The 16,825-nt window shown below is 37.3% G+C and overlaps 2 protein-coding genes and 1 pseudogene across 2 annotated transcripts; 2 read left to right on the top strand and 1 right to left on the bottom strand.

Annotated features, from left to right (window-relative positions):
- The first annotated feature begins 423 nt into the window (after positions 1-423).
- LOC137742480 (mitochondrial fission protein ELM1-like) lies at positions 424-8,533 on the top strand. Its single transcript, XM_068482361.1, has 10 exons — positions 424-758; positions 2,400-2,626; positions 3,036-3,132; positions 4,417-4,566; positions 4,765-4,891; positions 6,231-6,343; positions 6,415-6,478; positions 7,121-7,214; positions 7,307-7,415; positions 8,081-8,533. Exons 1-10 carry the CDS (start codon positions 576-578, stop codon positions 8,180-8,182), a joined length of 1,266 nt encoding a protein of 421 aa, XP_068338462.1. The 5' UTR covers positions 424-575; the 3' UTR covers positions 8,183-8,533.
- A 798-nt stretch (positions 8,534-9,331) lies between these two features.
- LOC137741640 (casparian strip membrane protein 2-like) lies at positions 9,332-15,462 on the top strand (annotated as a pseudogene).
- LOC137741754 (uncharacterized) lies at positions 11,540-14,842 on the bottom strand. The gene is made up of 2 exons (XM_068481478.1): positions 13,630-14,842; positions 11,540-12,468 (listed from the first exon to the last, which is right to left on the bottom strand). Exons 1-2 carry the CDS (start codon positions 14,762-14,764, stop codon positions 11,540-11,542), a joined length of 2,064 nt encoding a protein of 687 aa, XP_068337579.1. The 5' UTR covers positions 14,765-14,842.
- Positions 15,463-16,825: the final 1,363 nt, after the last annotated feature.

The following is a 16,825-nucleotide window of genomic DNA, read 5'->3' as shown; positions in this document are numbered from 1 at the left end:
TTGAAAATCCTGGCCACACCACGGGTGAGCAATACAATTGGCTAGACCACTTAGTGAGCAATACAATTGGCTTCATGACGAGTGTGGTCAACTATAGCTCCAGTGATCCTGAGGAGCAAACCTTCGCATCATCCACAATATGCCTCGCATCAGACATGTTAGAAGAACTTTTCTAAATGAGTCATACATGAATTCTGTTCTCTTTTTTCTTTTCCTTTTTTTTTTTTTTTTTAGGAATACTAATGAAAAAAAATTTAAATTTTTTTTGTTTTGATCAAAATGACAAAAAAATATTGTAAGTAAATAATGCATGTGTGACTTTTTAAAGTAAAAATGTTTTTACCGTTAAAACTAAAAATATTTTTATTTTATGGAACTCTTGTTACTCTACGAAGAAATTGTAATACCCCAAAGGGCCTATAGAAAATAATTTTCTTTTTCTTGGTGACTCTTGACAGCCAAGCAGCGAGCAGAGGGAAATTAACTACCGTGAGTTTGCACCAAATCTTTCCGCCTTTAACCTCCTTTGCATTACGCTTCGAATTGAACATCCGAATCCGAAGTTATTAACTTTCATGAGGCCCATACAGCTTCCGGAGCCGCCTGGTCCCAAACTGCGCACGCCGGAAATCTTCGAAGGCGGTGTGTACGGCGTCGTTAGGCGCGCCGTCGTGATTGGCAACGGCTCCCCGGGTTCGGAGAATCAGAGCATCGGCTTGGTTTGCGCTCTCGGCCTCGCTGATAAGCATGTCTTATATGTAAGTTACGTGATTAAACCTAATCATGGGCTTAATCCTTTTGATTTCTCCAAATTATGGTTATAATTTTGTATGCTAAACTACCCATTAAATATTTCGTACTAATTTTTGTGTGATGGTTGTAATTTCAAGCTCAAGAACATATCGCAATTGTATGAATTTTAGTCTTTTACAACCTAAATGCATGTTTTACTAGGTTCTTATTAGAAATTAGTATACTTTTTGTTTGTTGAAATTATTTTAGTTGAAAGGAATATAAAGGTGTTGGCAACTTACTGAAGTATAATGTTTGATTACTCTAGCAGTTAGACAACGATGTTTTATTGGTGTCCAGTACACGAATCTGTTATAGGTTTATTTATTTGTTGCATACTACTTTTGAATGTGTTTCCACTGAAAAGCGGCCGCGTTATTCTTTGAATCTGTTTCCGTTCATTGTTTCCTGTTTCGTTAAAAGTTTAATAAGGCTTGGTTTTTGCGAACTGAATGATTTGTTGTCGTTGTTTAATGTTATAAACTCCGTATTGCTATTCAACTTGGATGTTTGGCAATCCACAAGACCAGCCAGGTTACTTGTAATGGAGCGAGTTTAAATTAATCTTCTGAAAAGAAAAAATGCTGTCGACTTACATATGTTGGGGTCAGTGCCAGTTCAGAAGTTTTCCAGTACAAAGTTGGTATTCAATATCTGGTTTCATTAATTGGAAGTGAGGTTTAACCATCAATCCATTGAGTTGTACACCTTGACGGAGTTAATGACAATAGTTCAATTCATCTTATCGACCAAAAGGAAAACATACACGATCGCTTAAAGAATTATAACCATTCAAGACTAACAATGAACTGCAAAACATATGACATTCAATTTTTTGTCAATTAATCCTACTGGACGGCTGATTACAAAATGTGCCCCTTGTGTATTTCATCCTCAATATTTCATCCCCACTTTGACTTTAAACTAGTTTAGGCTGAAATAGATTTCTCTATCAAATCCAACTAGAATTGGTGTGAACCAATTACATTTTTCGAAAGCTGCATTGTTCTTCAAGACGTATGAGATGTTTTATTGGTTATTGGCAGAGGGTTCTGTGACTTGCTTTGTTACTATTTGTCAATTTTTATAAGAATAATTAGTTGGTCTTTGATGTATTGGTGTCTTCATCAAAGGTGGTAGCCATAGCAACTAGAAAAGGTTTTCGTTTTTAGATTACTTGTGTCTTGTGTTTGGAGGTCATCCTTGTGATTGCTTGTTACAGTACCTTTCTTGCTGTAAAGAAATTATTGCTTCTAATACGCGTTTGAAGCTTAATTTTATTATAAATTTTGCAAGTTTCAATTAATAATTTGAGCATGCAATATGCATGTTAACTATATCTCCTTTGTGATGCAAATGTCTGAATTATTATCTTGCATTGTTACTTTCTTCCTGTTTTTATAATATGCATGTGATTCCCCAACTACTTTGCGATTTGAAAAATACTATTAATATCACAAGGTGCAACAAATTATTGTCTGGAAACACGGTGTTAACATCACTGTAACCTTTTGTAATTAAGAGTCCCGCCCCATCCCCAAATTTATTCTGACATCAGTTTCACTTTTTGACTCTGTTTATCTTTTAATTTTGACAATGTTATGCAGCGGGTTACAAGGCCGAAAGGAGGATTGAATGAGTGGCTTCACTGGCTCCCAGTTTCTCTTCACAAAAATTTATATTACATTGTAAGACAGATCTGTATTTTATTAAAGTATCGGGGGCAGAAAGTTTTGCCTCAACCTGCAGAAAATGGTGGCAGTGTGGGGTTGAAATGTGTTTTAGAAGCTGATGTCCAGCAGATTGTGACAATGGTTCGTCAGAATTTTGAAAAGTAAATATTTCTTCTCCTCTTTCACAGTTCACTGTTAGTTATAGGAAGTGTATTCTTCAATTGTTTGCCTAAATAATGTATTCAGCGGCATGAGTTGGTTGAGTGGACCTCAGGTTTGCTTCCACGCGGTCTGGGGTTAAATTCCTTAGGGAACCTATTAGCTATTTTCTGGAGTTTCCTGTGTCCAAAAGATTGTACGGTTGCTGGGGGCATAGTTTCGATTCTGAGTCGGCAATGCGGTTTGGGAGATTTCTGGGTAGCCTAAAAAAAAACAAAAGCAAAAATAAAAAAGTTTATTCAGGAAATACACTTGCTAATATCCAGAATAGCATTTGCCTCTTAAAATTTAGAATGTGGTGCTTGACTTGATACCTGTCTAACTTTTGGTACTCATTCTTTTCTTTTTCAGGGATGGACCTATATTGGTGGTAGCTTCTGGAAGGGATACCATTTCTGTTGCAAGTTCTATTAAACAACTTGCATCTGACAATGTATTTGTTGTTCAGGTTTGTCAATGGGACCTTGTTTTTCCTGTATCAGTTATTAGCTATATATTATATTCCGAAATGAATTTGGACTTGATTTTTTTATTAAGTTACATGGTTTAGCGGTAAATGCAGAAATGACAATGAATGAATATGTCACAATGTTTATATTTATTGTGACAGTACGCTTGCAGTATCCTGTTGCACTAATGATTTCATGTACGTTTTGCTTGAGTTAGGTCAACTTGAGATAGTTTCTGGATATTTTACTTTCGAGTTTTATTTTTGTGGTTAAAGTAGTTTGGAAGTGTGGTTTTTATTTTTTAACAAAGAACAACCTTCTTGGTGGTGATTATATATAGTCATCCATATTATTTGTTTTCAACATTTCCTTCTACCTTTCCTATAGTTTTCTTGGCTTTACCAGGCCTTTGAATTATGTAGCAATGGCCACTTTGAATTTATATCTGTATGCTGTTTCTACATCAGACTGATGCTTGTTATTATGGAAAACACTACTACTGCTACTCGCTGCCTTTTGCACCTAATTCTGTATGAGATTTTTGGTCCCAGATATACTGTTACTGTTGTAATGGATAAAAAGGGTAATTTAAGATTTTAGATTGAATATCTGGCTTTCAAAATCTATGTATATCATGGTTTCCCTGACTCTTACTTTTGGCCTGTGCATTCTAAGTGGTTTTTACACATCTTCTCAACTTCTCAACCTTACAGGATCTAAACTGTACTATGTTATTGTTTTGATTGAGTGAGTAGTTTTGGGTATATGAGTACACAAATGGGTTTGGAATTGACCCTTTTCTTTGTTTATTGGTTAGTGTCAGATTTCAGTACTCTTTGATTTGTCTTTAGGGTCATATTCTCTCATTGATTTCATGAAGTTAGTATCTCCATTTCTGTTATAAAATTTCAATTGATTTCATCAAGTATGTTATGAATTTGCTTGAGTATGCCTTTGCTCATCTGTTTTGCAATGAGGGTTTAGTTTTTGGAAGTGCACAATTTTCTCTTCAAAAGAAGTGCACAATTTTCTCTTTATTCATTGCTAAGGTTGGAGAGATCTTTGGAGTGGATGCCTCTTTAGTTCAGTTATGGAAATCATTTGCTTGCTTGCCTAGAAAGGACTTTTAGTCTGTGAGTAGGTTCATAATTTTCAGTAGCTCAACAATCCAATCTTCTTTTCTTTTGGTGGCTGCGGCCATTTTTGCCATGTCATTTGAATACCCAAAATGTTCATGATCTTCTAATTTTTATTGACACCACCATTTTCCATCTGTTTCGCAGATACTACATCCCAGGTTGCATCTAAATAGATTTGACTTGGTGATTACCCCTAAGCATGATTACTATCCTTTGACACGTGAAGCACAAAAGCAGGTTCCTCAGTTTATTCATAGGTGGATAACTCCACGTGAACCTCCTGACAGTCATGTGGTATGTATGATGATTGATGACTTTGTTATATGCATGCATTTCATATATTTAAGAAACTTTAACCTTGTTTAATATCAACTGCTCCCAGTACTTCGAAACTGGAGGCTATCTTAATTTCCTTCCCCTCCCCCTCCCCCTCCCCCTTCCCCCTCTCTCCCCTCCTCCAACATATGACATACTAAAAACTTCTAAAATCAGGTTCTCACTGTTGGAGCTTTACATCAAGTTGATGCTGGTGCACTTCGTAATGCAGCTAGTGCATGGCGTGATGAGTTTGCACCTTTGCCGAAACCCTTACTTGTTGTGAACATTGGTGGCCCTACAGGTAATTTTTGATATAATCTGAATCTTTGTTGCTTAATGGTTTATGGGATTGATATATAAGTATTTGAGTACTTGATATATAATGTTTTGATATAATCTGAATCCTTGTTGCTTAATGGTTTATGGGATTGATATATAAGTATTTGAGTACCACATCATGATTGATATATAATGCCTGCTTCATGTTAGGTTAGATTAAGCTCTGTATGCGGGGCAGCTGGTAGACTATTAGTGTTTGGATGTGATGCTTTTCTTTCTCCTTTCTTTTGTTCTTTTATATATTAAATGTGTTACTAAAAAGGGGGACTAGAATGGGTGCTCAGTATACATGGTGTTTTGATTTGTAAGTGTAGTATATCTATGAACTTTAAATACCTGTACTACCTGTAGTTCTAGCATTGGAACAATCAAAGCAAAGACAAAATATATCTCTAAAGGTTACGACAGTAACTTTCTTGTCCTAGAAATACGTCTATTCCTCTCCTTCGAAAGGGTCCACAACACTATGTAAGGAGGAGATTGCCAAGTCAATGGCCCAATTTTGTTACAAGAACACCCTTGCTAACACTCAACACCGAAGGGCTAACAAAAAAGGCACTATGCACTGGATACAAAAAAGGCACTATGCACTGGATACTTATCCGTTAATTTGTTTTGGGATTTTCCTTTATCAACTAGTTTTTTATTAGATGTATTGTCTAAGCCAATAATCAGACTCTGGAAGTCTATACCAATTCATTATTTTTCTTATAGACATAGTATGAAATGTGGCAATAACCTGATACTGGCACGTGTCTTTCAATGTCACCAAACGAGCATTTAGTTATTCTGGAAAAACTTTGGTTCAAATTATTTGTGTTCTTATTTATGCACAAGTTCGTGCCATCCTGCCAACAAATGTTGTTTTGGAGGTCGGGATTTCTTTAGAAGAATGCATTCCCTTTGACAAAGGGAGTGACTTGTGTTGCGTGGTATACCCTTTTGTTTTGTGTAATATCACCGACCTAGATTTGAATCCAAGTTTATACTACGATGGATAATGGAATTTGTGTCTTTTTTTTGTAATTTGTTTGAATCTCGAGTTGAAATCATTATGGCCTAGTAAAGCGAATGTAGGAAATGTGAAAATGTTTTATGTTTTTTTAATGTTAAATAGATTTTTGTTGCACGTTAGTGTTCACGATTTAGTAGAGAGATGATTACTTTGAGGAGTATTAGATCATTCATTTTCTGAGTTTTCTGAGATGTTTGGAACTATCTACGTTGTTATTTTTGTTGCAGTAGTCCACTTATTCCAGTTGGGGCTTGTATGATTTGTATCCTTTTTTTTCATTCAATAGGCAATTGTCGTTATGGTGTGGACCTTGCAAAGCAATTGACTACCAACCTGCTCAGTGTTCTTCCTAGCTGTGGGAGTATCAGAATATGTTTCTCTAATAAGACTCCTGAAAAGGTATTGCTACAGATATACAAGTTCTTACTTTGGTTTTTTGTGATACTCAATTTTTCCTTTTTGCTCGTCAGGTATCTAATGTTATAGCGAAAGGGCTTGGCGGTAATCCAAAAGTTTATATCTGGGATGGCCAAGGTATCATGTGACTCAAAAACAATTTTCAAGTTTTAGGCCTTAAAAACGTGTTTGGTAGGACGATTTGCAAAAATTGAACTCAAGACTAACTAAAAAAATATAGTCTATTCTCTAAAAATATAAACAGTGAGTTTTTAGAGTTTTTAAACTTAAACTTACTCCTTTCTTTTTCTCTCACTCCAAATCTCTCTTTTCTTCTTTCTCTCTCTTCTTTTTTTTCTTTTTTTACCTTTATCGTCTCTCCTCCAATCTGCTCTCTTCATTCTCTTAGTTCTTTCTCTCACTCATCTTCCTCTCTTTCTCGTCGGATCCTCTGTCTTCTTTCTCTTTCCTTCAATCATCTCTTATTTTCTTTCCTCCTCTCTCCTCTTTCTCCTTCTCCTGCGACCCCCCTCTTTTTAGTTCTCTTTGTCTAGTTTAAGTCGTAAGATATAAAAAATTGAAATCGCAAACCAATCAAGTTTTTGAGTCTTAAAGAAAATTATTTTCAAGAAATGTTCTTAAGAAATGTTTTGAGAAATGATAACAATTTTCAAATAGGTTACCAAACAGGCCCTTAACTTTTTCTGAGTTTCAGGTCGTTTTTAACTTTGATATGAATTGGGCTTTTTGTGCTGTACTGATGAATATTTTGGTCTCCAGAGCCAAACCCACACATGGGCCATCTAGCCTGGGCCGATGCATTTGTTGTCACTGCAGATTCTGTCAGTATGATAAGCGAGGTTTGCAGCACTGGGTATGATTGAGGAAATTATGTCTGTATTCATGATATTTTCTTTAATGTATTCTTTATTTAAGCATTTTAATTTTGTCTGTCCATATTTCTAGGAAGCCTGTCTATATTATGGGAGCTGAGCGATGTACTTGGAAGTTCTCAGAGTTCCATAAATCACTTAAGGATCGAGGAGTAGTTCGGCCATTCACAGGTTCTGAGAATGTAAGTAAAAACCAATTTGTTTCCATAACTCTTCCATACAAGGTAGCAGATTATAGAGGATGCCCTTCTTAGGATTGCATTATTCGTTCATCATTCTCTGTCAACATAGATGCTAATAGAATAAATTGACAGACAACATTGGGAAATAAAAGAGACTGGGAGTACCGAGGAGGAGAGGTCATTTGTTTTTTTTCCCTTGTAAACACTCACAGACACACACACTCTCTGTAGAACTGCTACAATAAAATTGCTTTGTTATCCATTCCAAAGGATACCAAAACTGAAGGAAACATTCTTGCTTGCACACATTGTAATGGCGGATTTTGTCATGCAATTCGAGGATAAGGTTTTTTCTCTTTCTTTGGAAGGTTTATGGGCCATTAATAGTTTTAAAGGTGGTTCTTCCAAGTTTTCGTTTCTTGATGGAATCACAAATGTCTGACTTCAGTTTGCTAATAATGATAATATATCCATTTGGAATGGTTGGAACTTCCGTATATTTTGACAAACCTTCCGTATATTAACTTCTTTGTGCTTTTCTTTTTCTTGATTCTAACCGCATTCTCATTTATTCTTGATCACCATCTTTACCGAATGAATATTGGTCTCAATTATACTTCTGGCTTTCTCTATCTTACGATCTTTGTTGCTTTGTATATTGACAGATTTCAGAGAGCTGGAGTTACCCTCCGCTCAATGAAACCGCAGAAGCAGCCAGTCGAGTGCATAAAGCACTTGCAGAGCGTGGATGGAGATTGCGACCATAGCAAGTGAGTTGATAACCATTGTTACTTGTAGACACACTCAAATGTTATGTTCAAAGACACCCATTGAAGGTTAAGCTTTTTGTGATAGCACGTATAGGAATGACAGCTAGGCTGTTGTAGCTCTTATCTTTGATTCTTCCCCTTCCGGGGGGTCTTGAGATAGAATAAAGGCTTTCTGTAATTCTGCGGCTTGTAAATTACGAAGAGGGGCGAGCGTTTCTTTAGTCTAAAGGCGGGATGGTTCTTGTTCGAAAAATAATTCATTTGTAATTTAAAGTGGTTTTCTAGATTCTGTTTGATATTAACGAATTGGCCTTTGTAAACCAGTTTTCATGTAAGTCTTTTGAGATTGGACCTCGATTTGGCACAGTGACGGTCTGTTTGCTTCACCCATCACACCCAAGATTGAAAACGAACCAAATCAAATTGATTTGGTTCGTTTAAGTTATGTTCAATCAATTTCATTTGGGTTGTCCAGCTTCGCTCCCCAATCCATCAACGATGTTAAACAGAAAGAGTGGATGACGGGTTGGAGGCGCGGATGACAGGGTTGAGGCGTGGATGGAGGTTGCGACGTCGCGAAGGAGACGAGGGATGTTGAGATTGTGATGGAGGAGAGTGAGATCGTGAGGGAGATGAGGACTCTAGGAAGGTAAAGGTCGTTCATAAGGAGGAAGATAACCTTAGACGACATAATTTCCAATTGTTTCGTAACAAAAAGGAAGTAAAGAAGTAAGACGATGATTTCTTGGAGGGATTTGTTATAAACGCTTCAAAAATATTATCATAAATAATGATATTTCATTATCTCATTGCTGCTTAATCATCCCACCAATAACTTGATCCATCATCCAATATACTAACATATATACTAGTAATTAAGTAAGGATTATACTCACAGCATGATCATAAATATCAAACTTAATGCTTTAGCTAGGTTAATCTTCATAATTAAACACTTTGATTAGCATTTGCTCATGATGTTGCTTAATTAGTGGAGCACGTGAGCTTTTCGGCAACAACTCCTGTTCCTCTATTCATCTCCCAATTAAAAACAACATTAAAACTAACACATTAATTAATCACTGCATATCCCTATATAAACCCCATCCCAGCATTCCTTTGATCATGAAAAACTAATTCCATAACATGGACTCTAAAAAGAGTGGTGAAACAGTAGCAATCAGTACCGATGAGAAGGCGAATTACGGTGCAGAAGGAAAGACTGCTGAAGTTGCTCCTCCTCCTGCTGTGGTCACCACAAAAGCTACCAAAATCCAGAATATGGGAGGAGGATGGAGAAAGGGTTTGGCAATCATTGACTTTGTGCTGCAGCTTGGTGCCGGTTCAGCTGCTCTTGCTGCTGCTTACATTACGGGGAATACCGAACAGATTCTTCCTTTCTTCACGCAGTTCTTCCAGTTCCATGCTCAGGATAATGATCTTCCAACTTTGACGTACGAAACATATATATACGCTTCGTTTAAATTTTGAAATTTTCTTTTGAGCAAACAAATTAGTAGTGTGTTTGATTAGGGTTTTGATGGATTCCTTGATATATATGGGCAGGTTTTTTGTGGCTGCGAATGCAGTAGCTGTGGGATACATATATAGCCCTCTCCTTGCCCTTCTCTATAATCTGCATTATTCGACCTCATGCAATAGGGCTAAGGCTACTGCTCGTTATCCTTGACACAGTAATATGACTAACAAATTCTACTATTCCATACCCACATGGCATACTGATGAGTCCCCTTTTTTATTTCTTTGTCGTGATTGACGAGTGTATATTCGTTCAAATTGTAACACGTGTCAAATATTGTTAGTATTTAAATTTTTTTAATCTAAATCTGAGACTAATTAGTATACGCATAGTAATCTGAGTTGATTACACACTATATATACACTACATCAACATGTCACGTGATTCATCCTTTTAAACCTAACTAATAATTTTTTAATCTATTAAAGAAATAACGCTCTAGAGATGATCAGTTACATGTATATGGGAAATCATAAGTAAACTCTTTTTCTCCTCACACACACGACACACCCATGTTGGATCATATCCATTATATTTGTTTGATATTATAGAAATTATAGCTTTAATTTGTGATGTGTATTATGAATGCAATGTACAATGGTTCGGGTATATATGAGGAAAAAGACTAAGAAAAACAAAAAAAACATTCCCCTTAAAACAAGGAATAAAACATGGAATAAAACAAGGAATAAAACATTCCTTAAATCAAGGAACTCATTATTTTCAACACTCCCCCTCAAGCTGGATCGAGGAGGTTCACTGAGCCAAGCTTGCCCAATAACCGATGAAACTGAGATGATGCTAGTGCCTTTGTAAAAAGATCTGCTAGTTGATCATGGCTTCGTGTGAACATGGTCCGGATGATTTGCGTTTGAACTTGAGCTCTGATGAAATGACAATCCACTTCAATATGTTTGGTTCTTTCATGGAACACAGGATTGGCAGCAATGTGCATGGCTGCCTGATTATCACACATAAGCGTCATAGGAGTAGAACTAGGAAACCCTAAGTCTGAAAGAAGCCCTTTAAGCCAAATGAGTTCACAAGCAGTGGCTGCCATGGCTCGATACTCAGCCTCTGCGCTGGAACGAGCAATTACCTGTTGCTTCTTACTCTTCCATGTGACAAGGTTTCCACCAACAAATGTACAATAGCCTGTGATTGATTTCCTATCAATTGCATTACCTGCCCAGTCTGCATCTGTGTAGCCACTAATGACAGTGGACTGATTGTTATGCATTGTAATTCCTTGCCCAATTGAACCCTTAAGATAACGAAGGATTCTCTTAACAAGGTTAAGGTGATCAACAGTGGGAGAGTGCATGAACTGACTAGCCAAGCTCACTGCATATGTGATATCTGGACGAGTGATAGTGAGGTATATGAGCTTGCCTACTAATCGTTGATAGTAGCTTACATCATGCATGGCTTCTCCATCTATGCTGAGCTTCAGTTTACAATCAACGGGAGTGATAGCAGGCTTGCAGTCAAGCATTTTTGCTTCTTAAAGGAGGTCCAATACATATTTCCGTTGATGTAGAAACAGTCCTTTTGAAGATGTTGCCATTTCGATCCCCAAAAAATACTTTAACCTTCCCAAATCTTTGATAGTGAAAACTTGATGTAGTGAGAGTTTTAGTGCCTCAATCTCTACGGTATTATCTCCAGTGATGATAAGATCATCAACATAGATGAGGACCACCAACTTCCCCCTGGTGCCAGTTCATACAAATAGCGAAGAATCAGCATTACTTCGCATGAATCCAGCCCTTTTCCAGAACAGAACTGAGCTTGGCATACCAAGCTCTTGGTGATTATTTCAATCCGTATATTGCCTTGTGCAATTTACAAACCATGTTGCCTTTAATACCATCATAGCCTGGAGGAGGTTGCATATACACTTCTTCCTGCAGCTCGCCGTGAAGGAAAGCATTCTTCACGTCCATTTGGTAGAGTGACCACCCACAATTGATTGCAACTGACAGTAAAACCCTGACTGAGTTCATCTTGGCCACCGGTGCAAATGTTTCCTTATAATCTACACCAAAGGTTTGGGTGAAACCTCGAGCAACAAGTCTAGCTTTGTGTCTCTCGATAGATCCATCAGCTTTGAATTTAGTCTTGTAAATCCAACGACTTCCAACAGCCTTCTTTCCTGGTGGTAGTTGAACTAGGCTCCAGGTGCAATTCTCTTCCAGTGCACAAAGCTTTTCTTTCATGGCTTGGTTCCATTGTGGGAGAAGAAATGCTTCTTGAAAGCTTCTTGGTTCATAGTGCTTATCAATTTCACTGAGAAATGTAGCATGAGATGTTGAGAACTTACTAAAGCTGATACATTCATTGATTGGATGTCGTGAGGCATATGTAACATAGTCCTGCAACCTAACTGGAGGTTTTCTGATTCGAGGAGGATTTCTTTTAATCACCTGAGACTCTGTAGAGGGCGGAGAATGATCAAAGTAGAGCTCGTCTTCATTCTCACTGGTAGTAATTTGGTCAGTTTGAACTTCTTCACAATCTGGACTTACAATGACTGATCTATTTTCCAACATCGGATAATTAAAGTTTTGAGGGAGTGGGAACATGTCAACTAAATCCTCCCCCTGACTTGTAAAATAGGGATAGTCTTCTTCGAACTTCACATCTCTTGAAACTGTGCACTTCTTAGTGACTGGATTGAAGCACTTGTATCCCTTTTGAGTGGTCGAGTATCCCATAAACACACACTTGGTTGCCCTGGCATCTAGTTTGTCACGGTTCAAGGTTTGGATGTGAACAAAACACACACAACCAAACACCTTGAGATGTGTCAAATCTATTTTCCTCCCCTTAAGAACTTCATATGGAGATTTAAACCCTAGCACACGACTTGGAAGTCGATTGATGAGATAAGTGGCAGTAAGGATGACAAACGACCAAAATTTCTTTGGAACGTGCATGTGAATCATGAGAGCACGAGTTTTTTCCAAGAGATCTCTATTTTTCCTCTCGGCTACTCCATTTTGTTGGGGAGTCCCCACACAGCTGGTTTGATGCATGATACCCTGAGAACTTATGTATTGAAGCATGTTGTTGGATAGAAATTCAGTGCCATTATCTGACCTTAAAACCTTAATGTTTGATTGAAATTGCGTTTTAACATGCATGTGAAAGTCTTTGAAAATGGTAGGGACTTCACTTTTTGATTTCATAAGATATAGAAAACTTGTTCGAGAGAAATCATCAACAAATAGAACAAAATATTTAAAACCTTCCATTGATTCAGTTGCAGGTCCCCATACATCGGTGTGTACCATTTCAAAAGGTTTACTTGTCCTAGACATTGAATTACCAAAAGGTAGCCTAGTAAACTTAGAAAATTGACAAGTATCACAAGTAGGATAAGGGTTACAAAAAATTGGAAACAGTTTCGACAAGACAAGTTCAGAGGGGTGAGCTAATCTCTTATGCCAAAGTTGGTTTTCATCTATGGACTTTGATTGAGCTTGAAGAGCCTGAGTGAAACATGCATTCTTGCACAGGTAGTAAAGTCCATTTATGAAGACCCCTTCACCAATCATCTTCATGGTGAGAACATCCTGAAACATCACTTTATTTGGTGAGAAAATAGCACGGCAGTTTAGGGTGTTGGTGATCTTTCCAATTGACAAAAGTTGGAAGGGAAAGGTTGGTACATAGAGGGCAGTGGAAGGTGTTTTTTGAGAGAGTAAGTTTATTTCTCCTTTTCCCAAAACTAAGACATTTTTTCCATTTGCAACAGACACATGTGAGGGGCTTGAAATTTTTTTAAAATGATGTAAATTTGTAACTTTGTTTGTCATATGATCTGTGGCGCCTGAATCAATTATCCAACAATCAATTTCAGTACTAGTTAATAGGGCGGTAGTAAAGGCTTTGAGTATACCTGGTGCTTCTCCCTTTGGAAATTTCTCATTTCCAGCAAGAAATCCGGCAAATTGTCCCAACATAGCTGTGTGACTACCCTCTTCATTGCCTTGACCATGTGTGCCTCCTCCGTGCCCCTTACTTTGTAGGTAAGCTGCAAATTCATTGATCAATGATAATGGATTGACAGTGAACTCCATGGATCCTTGTGAGATAGTAGGAGCGTGAGCATTAGCAAGTTTTGCCTTGAAATGAGGTTGAAATTGTTGTGAGGACCTTGGTATTATCCTTCCATCTTTGTTGAACTTAGGCTTGAGTTCAGGATGAAGTTCCCAACACTTGTCTTCCTCATGACCAACACCATTGCAATATTTGCATTTTAGATGTGTGTTTCTTCCCTTGTATACCTTGGCTTCTGAGTTCTTGTAATTTGATGCATATGCCCGAGTCTCCGTTAATCTAGGATTGGGATCAACATTCATAACCTTCTTCCTTGCTTCTTCTCGTTGGATAGTTGCACAAACATTGTTGAAGGTAGGCAGGTCTTGACTCATCAAGATGTGACTCCTTAGGTCCTCGTACTCAGAGCTCATACTCCCTAACAGCTGATAAATTTTGTCTTCCTCAGCTCGTTTTAGGAGAATGGTAGGATCTGTGGTATGAGGGAGATATACATCCAACTCATTCCACATGGCTTTGAGACTCCCAAGGTGTTGAACAAATGCTTTCCCTTCTTGTTGAGCACTGGCAATGTCCTTCTTTAATTGGAAGACCCGTGCATAGTTGTTTTGATTTCCATACATATCCTGCAAAGCTTTCCAAAGATCATGGGCGGAATTGGAGTAGCTAAAAATTTCAGCAACATGTTTCTCCATGGTGTTGAGCAGCAAGGACATGACAAGTTGATCTTTGCAGAGCCATGCATTGTATGTAGAGGAAGAACGATCTGGAGCTTCCACGCTTCCATTTACAAACCCTAACTTCCCTTTGCCTCCGAGAGCTAGTGAAACAGCTCGAGACCAAGGAAGATAATTGAACTCGTTCAAGAGAACTAAACATAAACGTTGATTGGTGTTAACCTCAACGTCTGAGGAGTTTGGAGAGAGATTGTGCCGGGTTTCCTTATCATGGTTGACAGGACTTTCTTCAGTCATGACTTAGACCTTGAAAGAAAGAAAAAATCGCAGCAGCAAGAATGGCAGAGACAGGTTACAAATGAACCTGCTCTGATACCATATAGAAATTATAGCTTTAATTTGTGATGTGTATTATGAATGCAATGTACAATGGTTCGGGTATATATGAGGAAAAAGACTAAGAAAAACAAAAAAAACATTCCCCTTAAAACAAGGAATAAAACAAGGAATAAAACATGGAATAAAACAAGGAATAAAACATTCCTTAAATCAAGGAACTCATTATTTTCAACAGATATCAACCAATTGCCATGAATAAAGAAGGATATGTCGTGTGTGAGAGACTAAAATGGATATGTGAAAATCAGCTACCATGGTATATATCGCAACTCTATCGTTAAAGAGCTCCCCGTTTTCTCTTTCCTTAATTATGTATATGTTGATCTATAATATTGACTTACTGAAAACATTGCAAAAACTATTCCTTAAATGCTTTGCAGGTGATGGTTGCTCTAATCATAGCAGCAGATGGTGCTTCATCTGCAATTGTGTACTTGGTGCATAACGGGAACATGAACGCAAACTGGCTTACTATTTACAGGCAATACAACGACTTCTGCCAGGCACTCAGTGGGGCTCTTGTGGCTTCACTTGTCGCAGCAGTCTTTTTTGTGTTTCTGGTTGTGAATTCTACTTTTTCTCTTAAAAGAAAATGAGAAATTAAGGAGCTTAATTACTGTATAATGGTATTGTTAACACTTCTAAATTTCAGACATGCATGTTGTCCATTGTGTATATTATTAATTCCATTAAAATTAGGGTGAATGTAAAATGATATAAGTAATGATAGATTTGTGTGGATTGGCTTCAAGACATATATGCTAGCTAAAAGTAGTTTTTTGTTCGTTCGTTTTGTTTTTCTTTCTTTATTTCCCTTATTTTTGAGAATCTTTCACGCTAATTAACAACTCTCGTACTAAAGAATTCTAAAATCATTTTATATAATTTTCTAAAACTTGTGATGATTTTTGTTTGATTAACCTAATAAAATTTAAGTTTCAAACCCGGAGCATGTGACATATAGCAATCTACTACAAACATTAACCGTGTAGGTGAATTGTTATCTTGTGGTGGTGGGGTGGTGATGGCAACGATGGTTGTAACTTGTAAGGTGGGGGTTCTGGCAATGTTGGGGATTGCTAACCATGGACATATGGTGGTGGTGGTGGTACTAGTAATGGTGTGTTGTGATCTTGTTATGGTGGTGACGACGATGGTGGTGGTCATGGACAATGTGGCAGTGATGGTAGTCGTGGCAGCAACGATAATAAGGGTAGGCATATGTAGTTGGGTTTTTTTAATTTAAACTCTTACTCATGAATTTTAGAAAGAAAAATGCTTTTTATATTAGCACCCCACAAAATGTTGAATGCACCTCACATTAAAATTTAATATTAAATAACTTATTTACCCCGCTATGCAATGACAATTTTGACCTTATTAGGTTTAAAAAAAATAAAAAATTTCTAAATGCAGCCCAAATCACTATTAAAACGCCTTCCACCCTCCATTGTTGAACGAAATCCTAACCAATGAAACTACACACATGTTGATTGAGAAAAATTATTTTTGACGAATGGAACACTAAATCGATGTACCTTCCACTTGTATTGAGAGAAGGTAATTTTGAAAGTCTAATGGAATCATTTGGTGCCAATCCCCATCAAATTTGTTGGTTCTTTTATGTTATTTGTATTAGAAAGATGGAGACCTAGTTCTTCAATATATGAATGACAGCATATACCTGGGAAAACCCGCCTTGTCATCCCAAAGAGAAAAGTTTAGCAATTAAGAAAGGCAACATTTTCTATGGCCACCCTTGAGAAAAAGGGTAGCAACTATAGAAATCTATTTCAATTGAATGTTAGACAGTGTCAAAGAATGCGAAATGCAATTAAAAGACACATAACCCTCTAACCAAGAGAAATCGAAGAAAATGTTCACATTCAACAAGAAAGGGCATTCTTTAAGTCATTAGAAATCGAGACCCAAAACAATTCCCAATGCTTATCCTTTATT

The sequence above is a fragment of the Pyrus communis genome, chromosome 8, assembly GCF_963583255.1.
Source record: "Pyrus communis chromosome 8, drPyrComm1.1, whole genome shotgun sequence".
NCBI classification, from domain to species: domain Eukaryota; kingdom Viridiplantae; phylum Streptophyta; class Magnoliopsida; order Rosales; family Rosaceae; genus Pyrus; species Pyrus communis.
The sequence above is the reverse complement of the archived record's forward strand: the minus strand, read 5'-3'. Positions and strand labels throughout refer to the sequence as shown.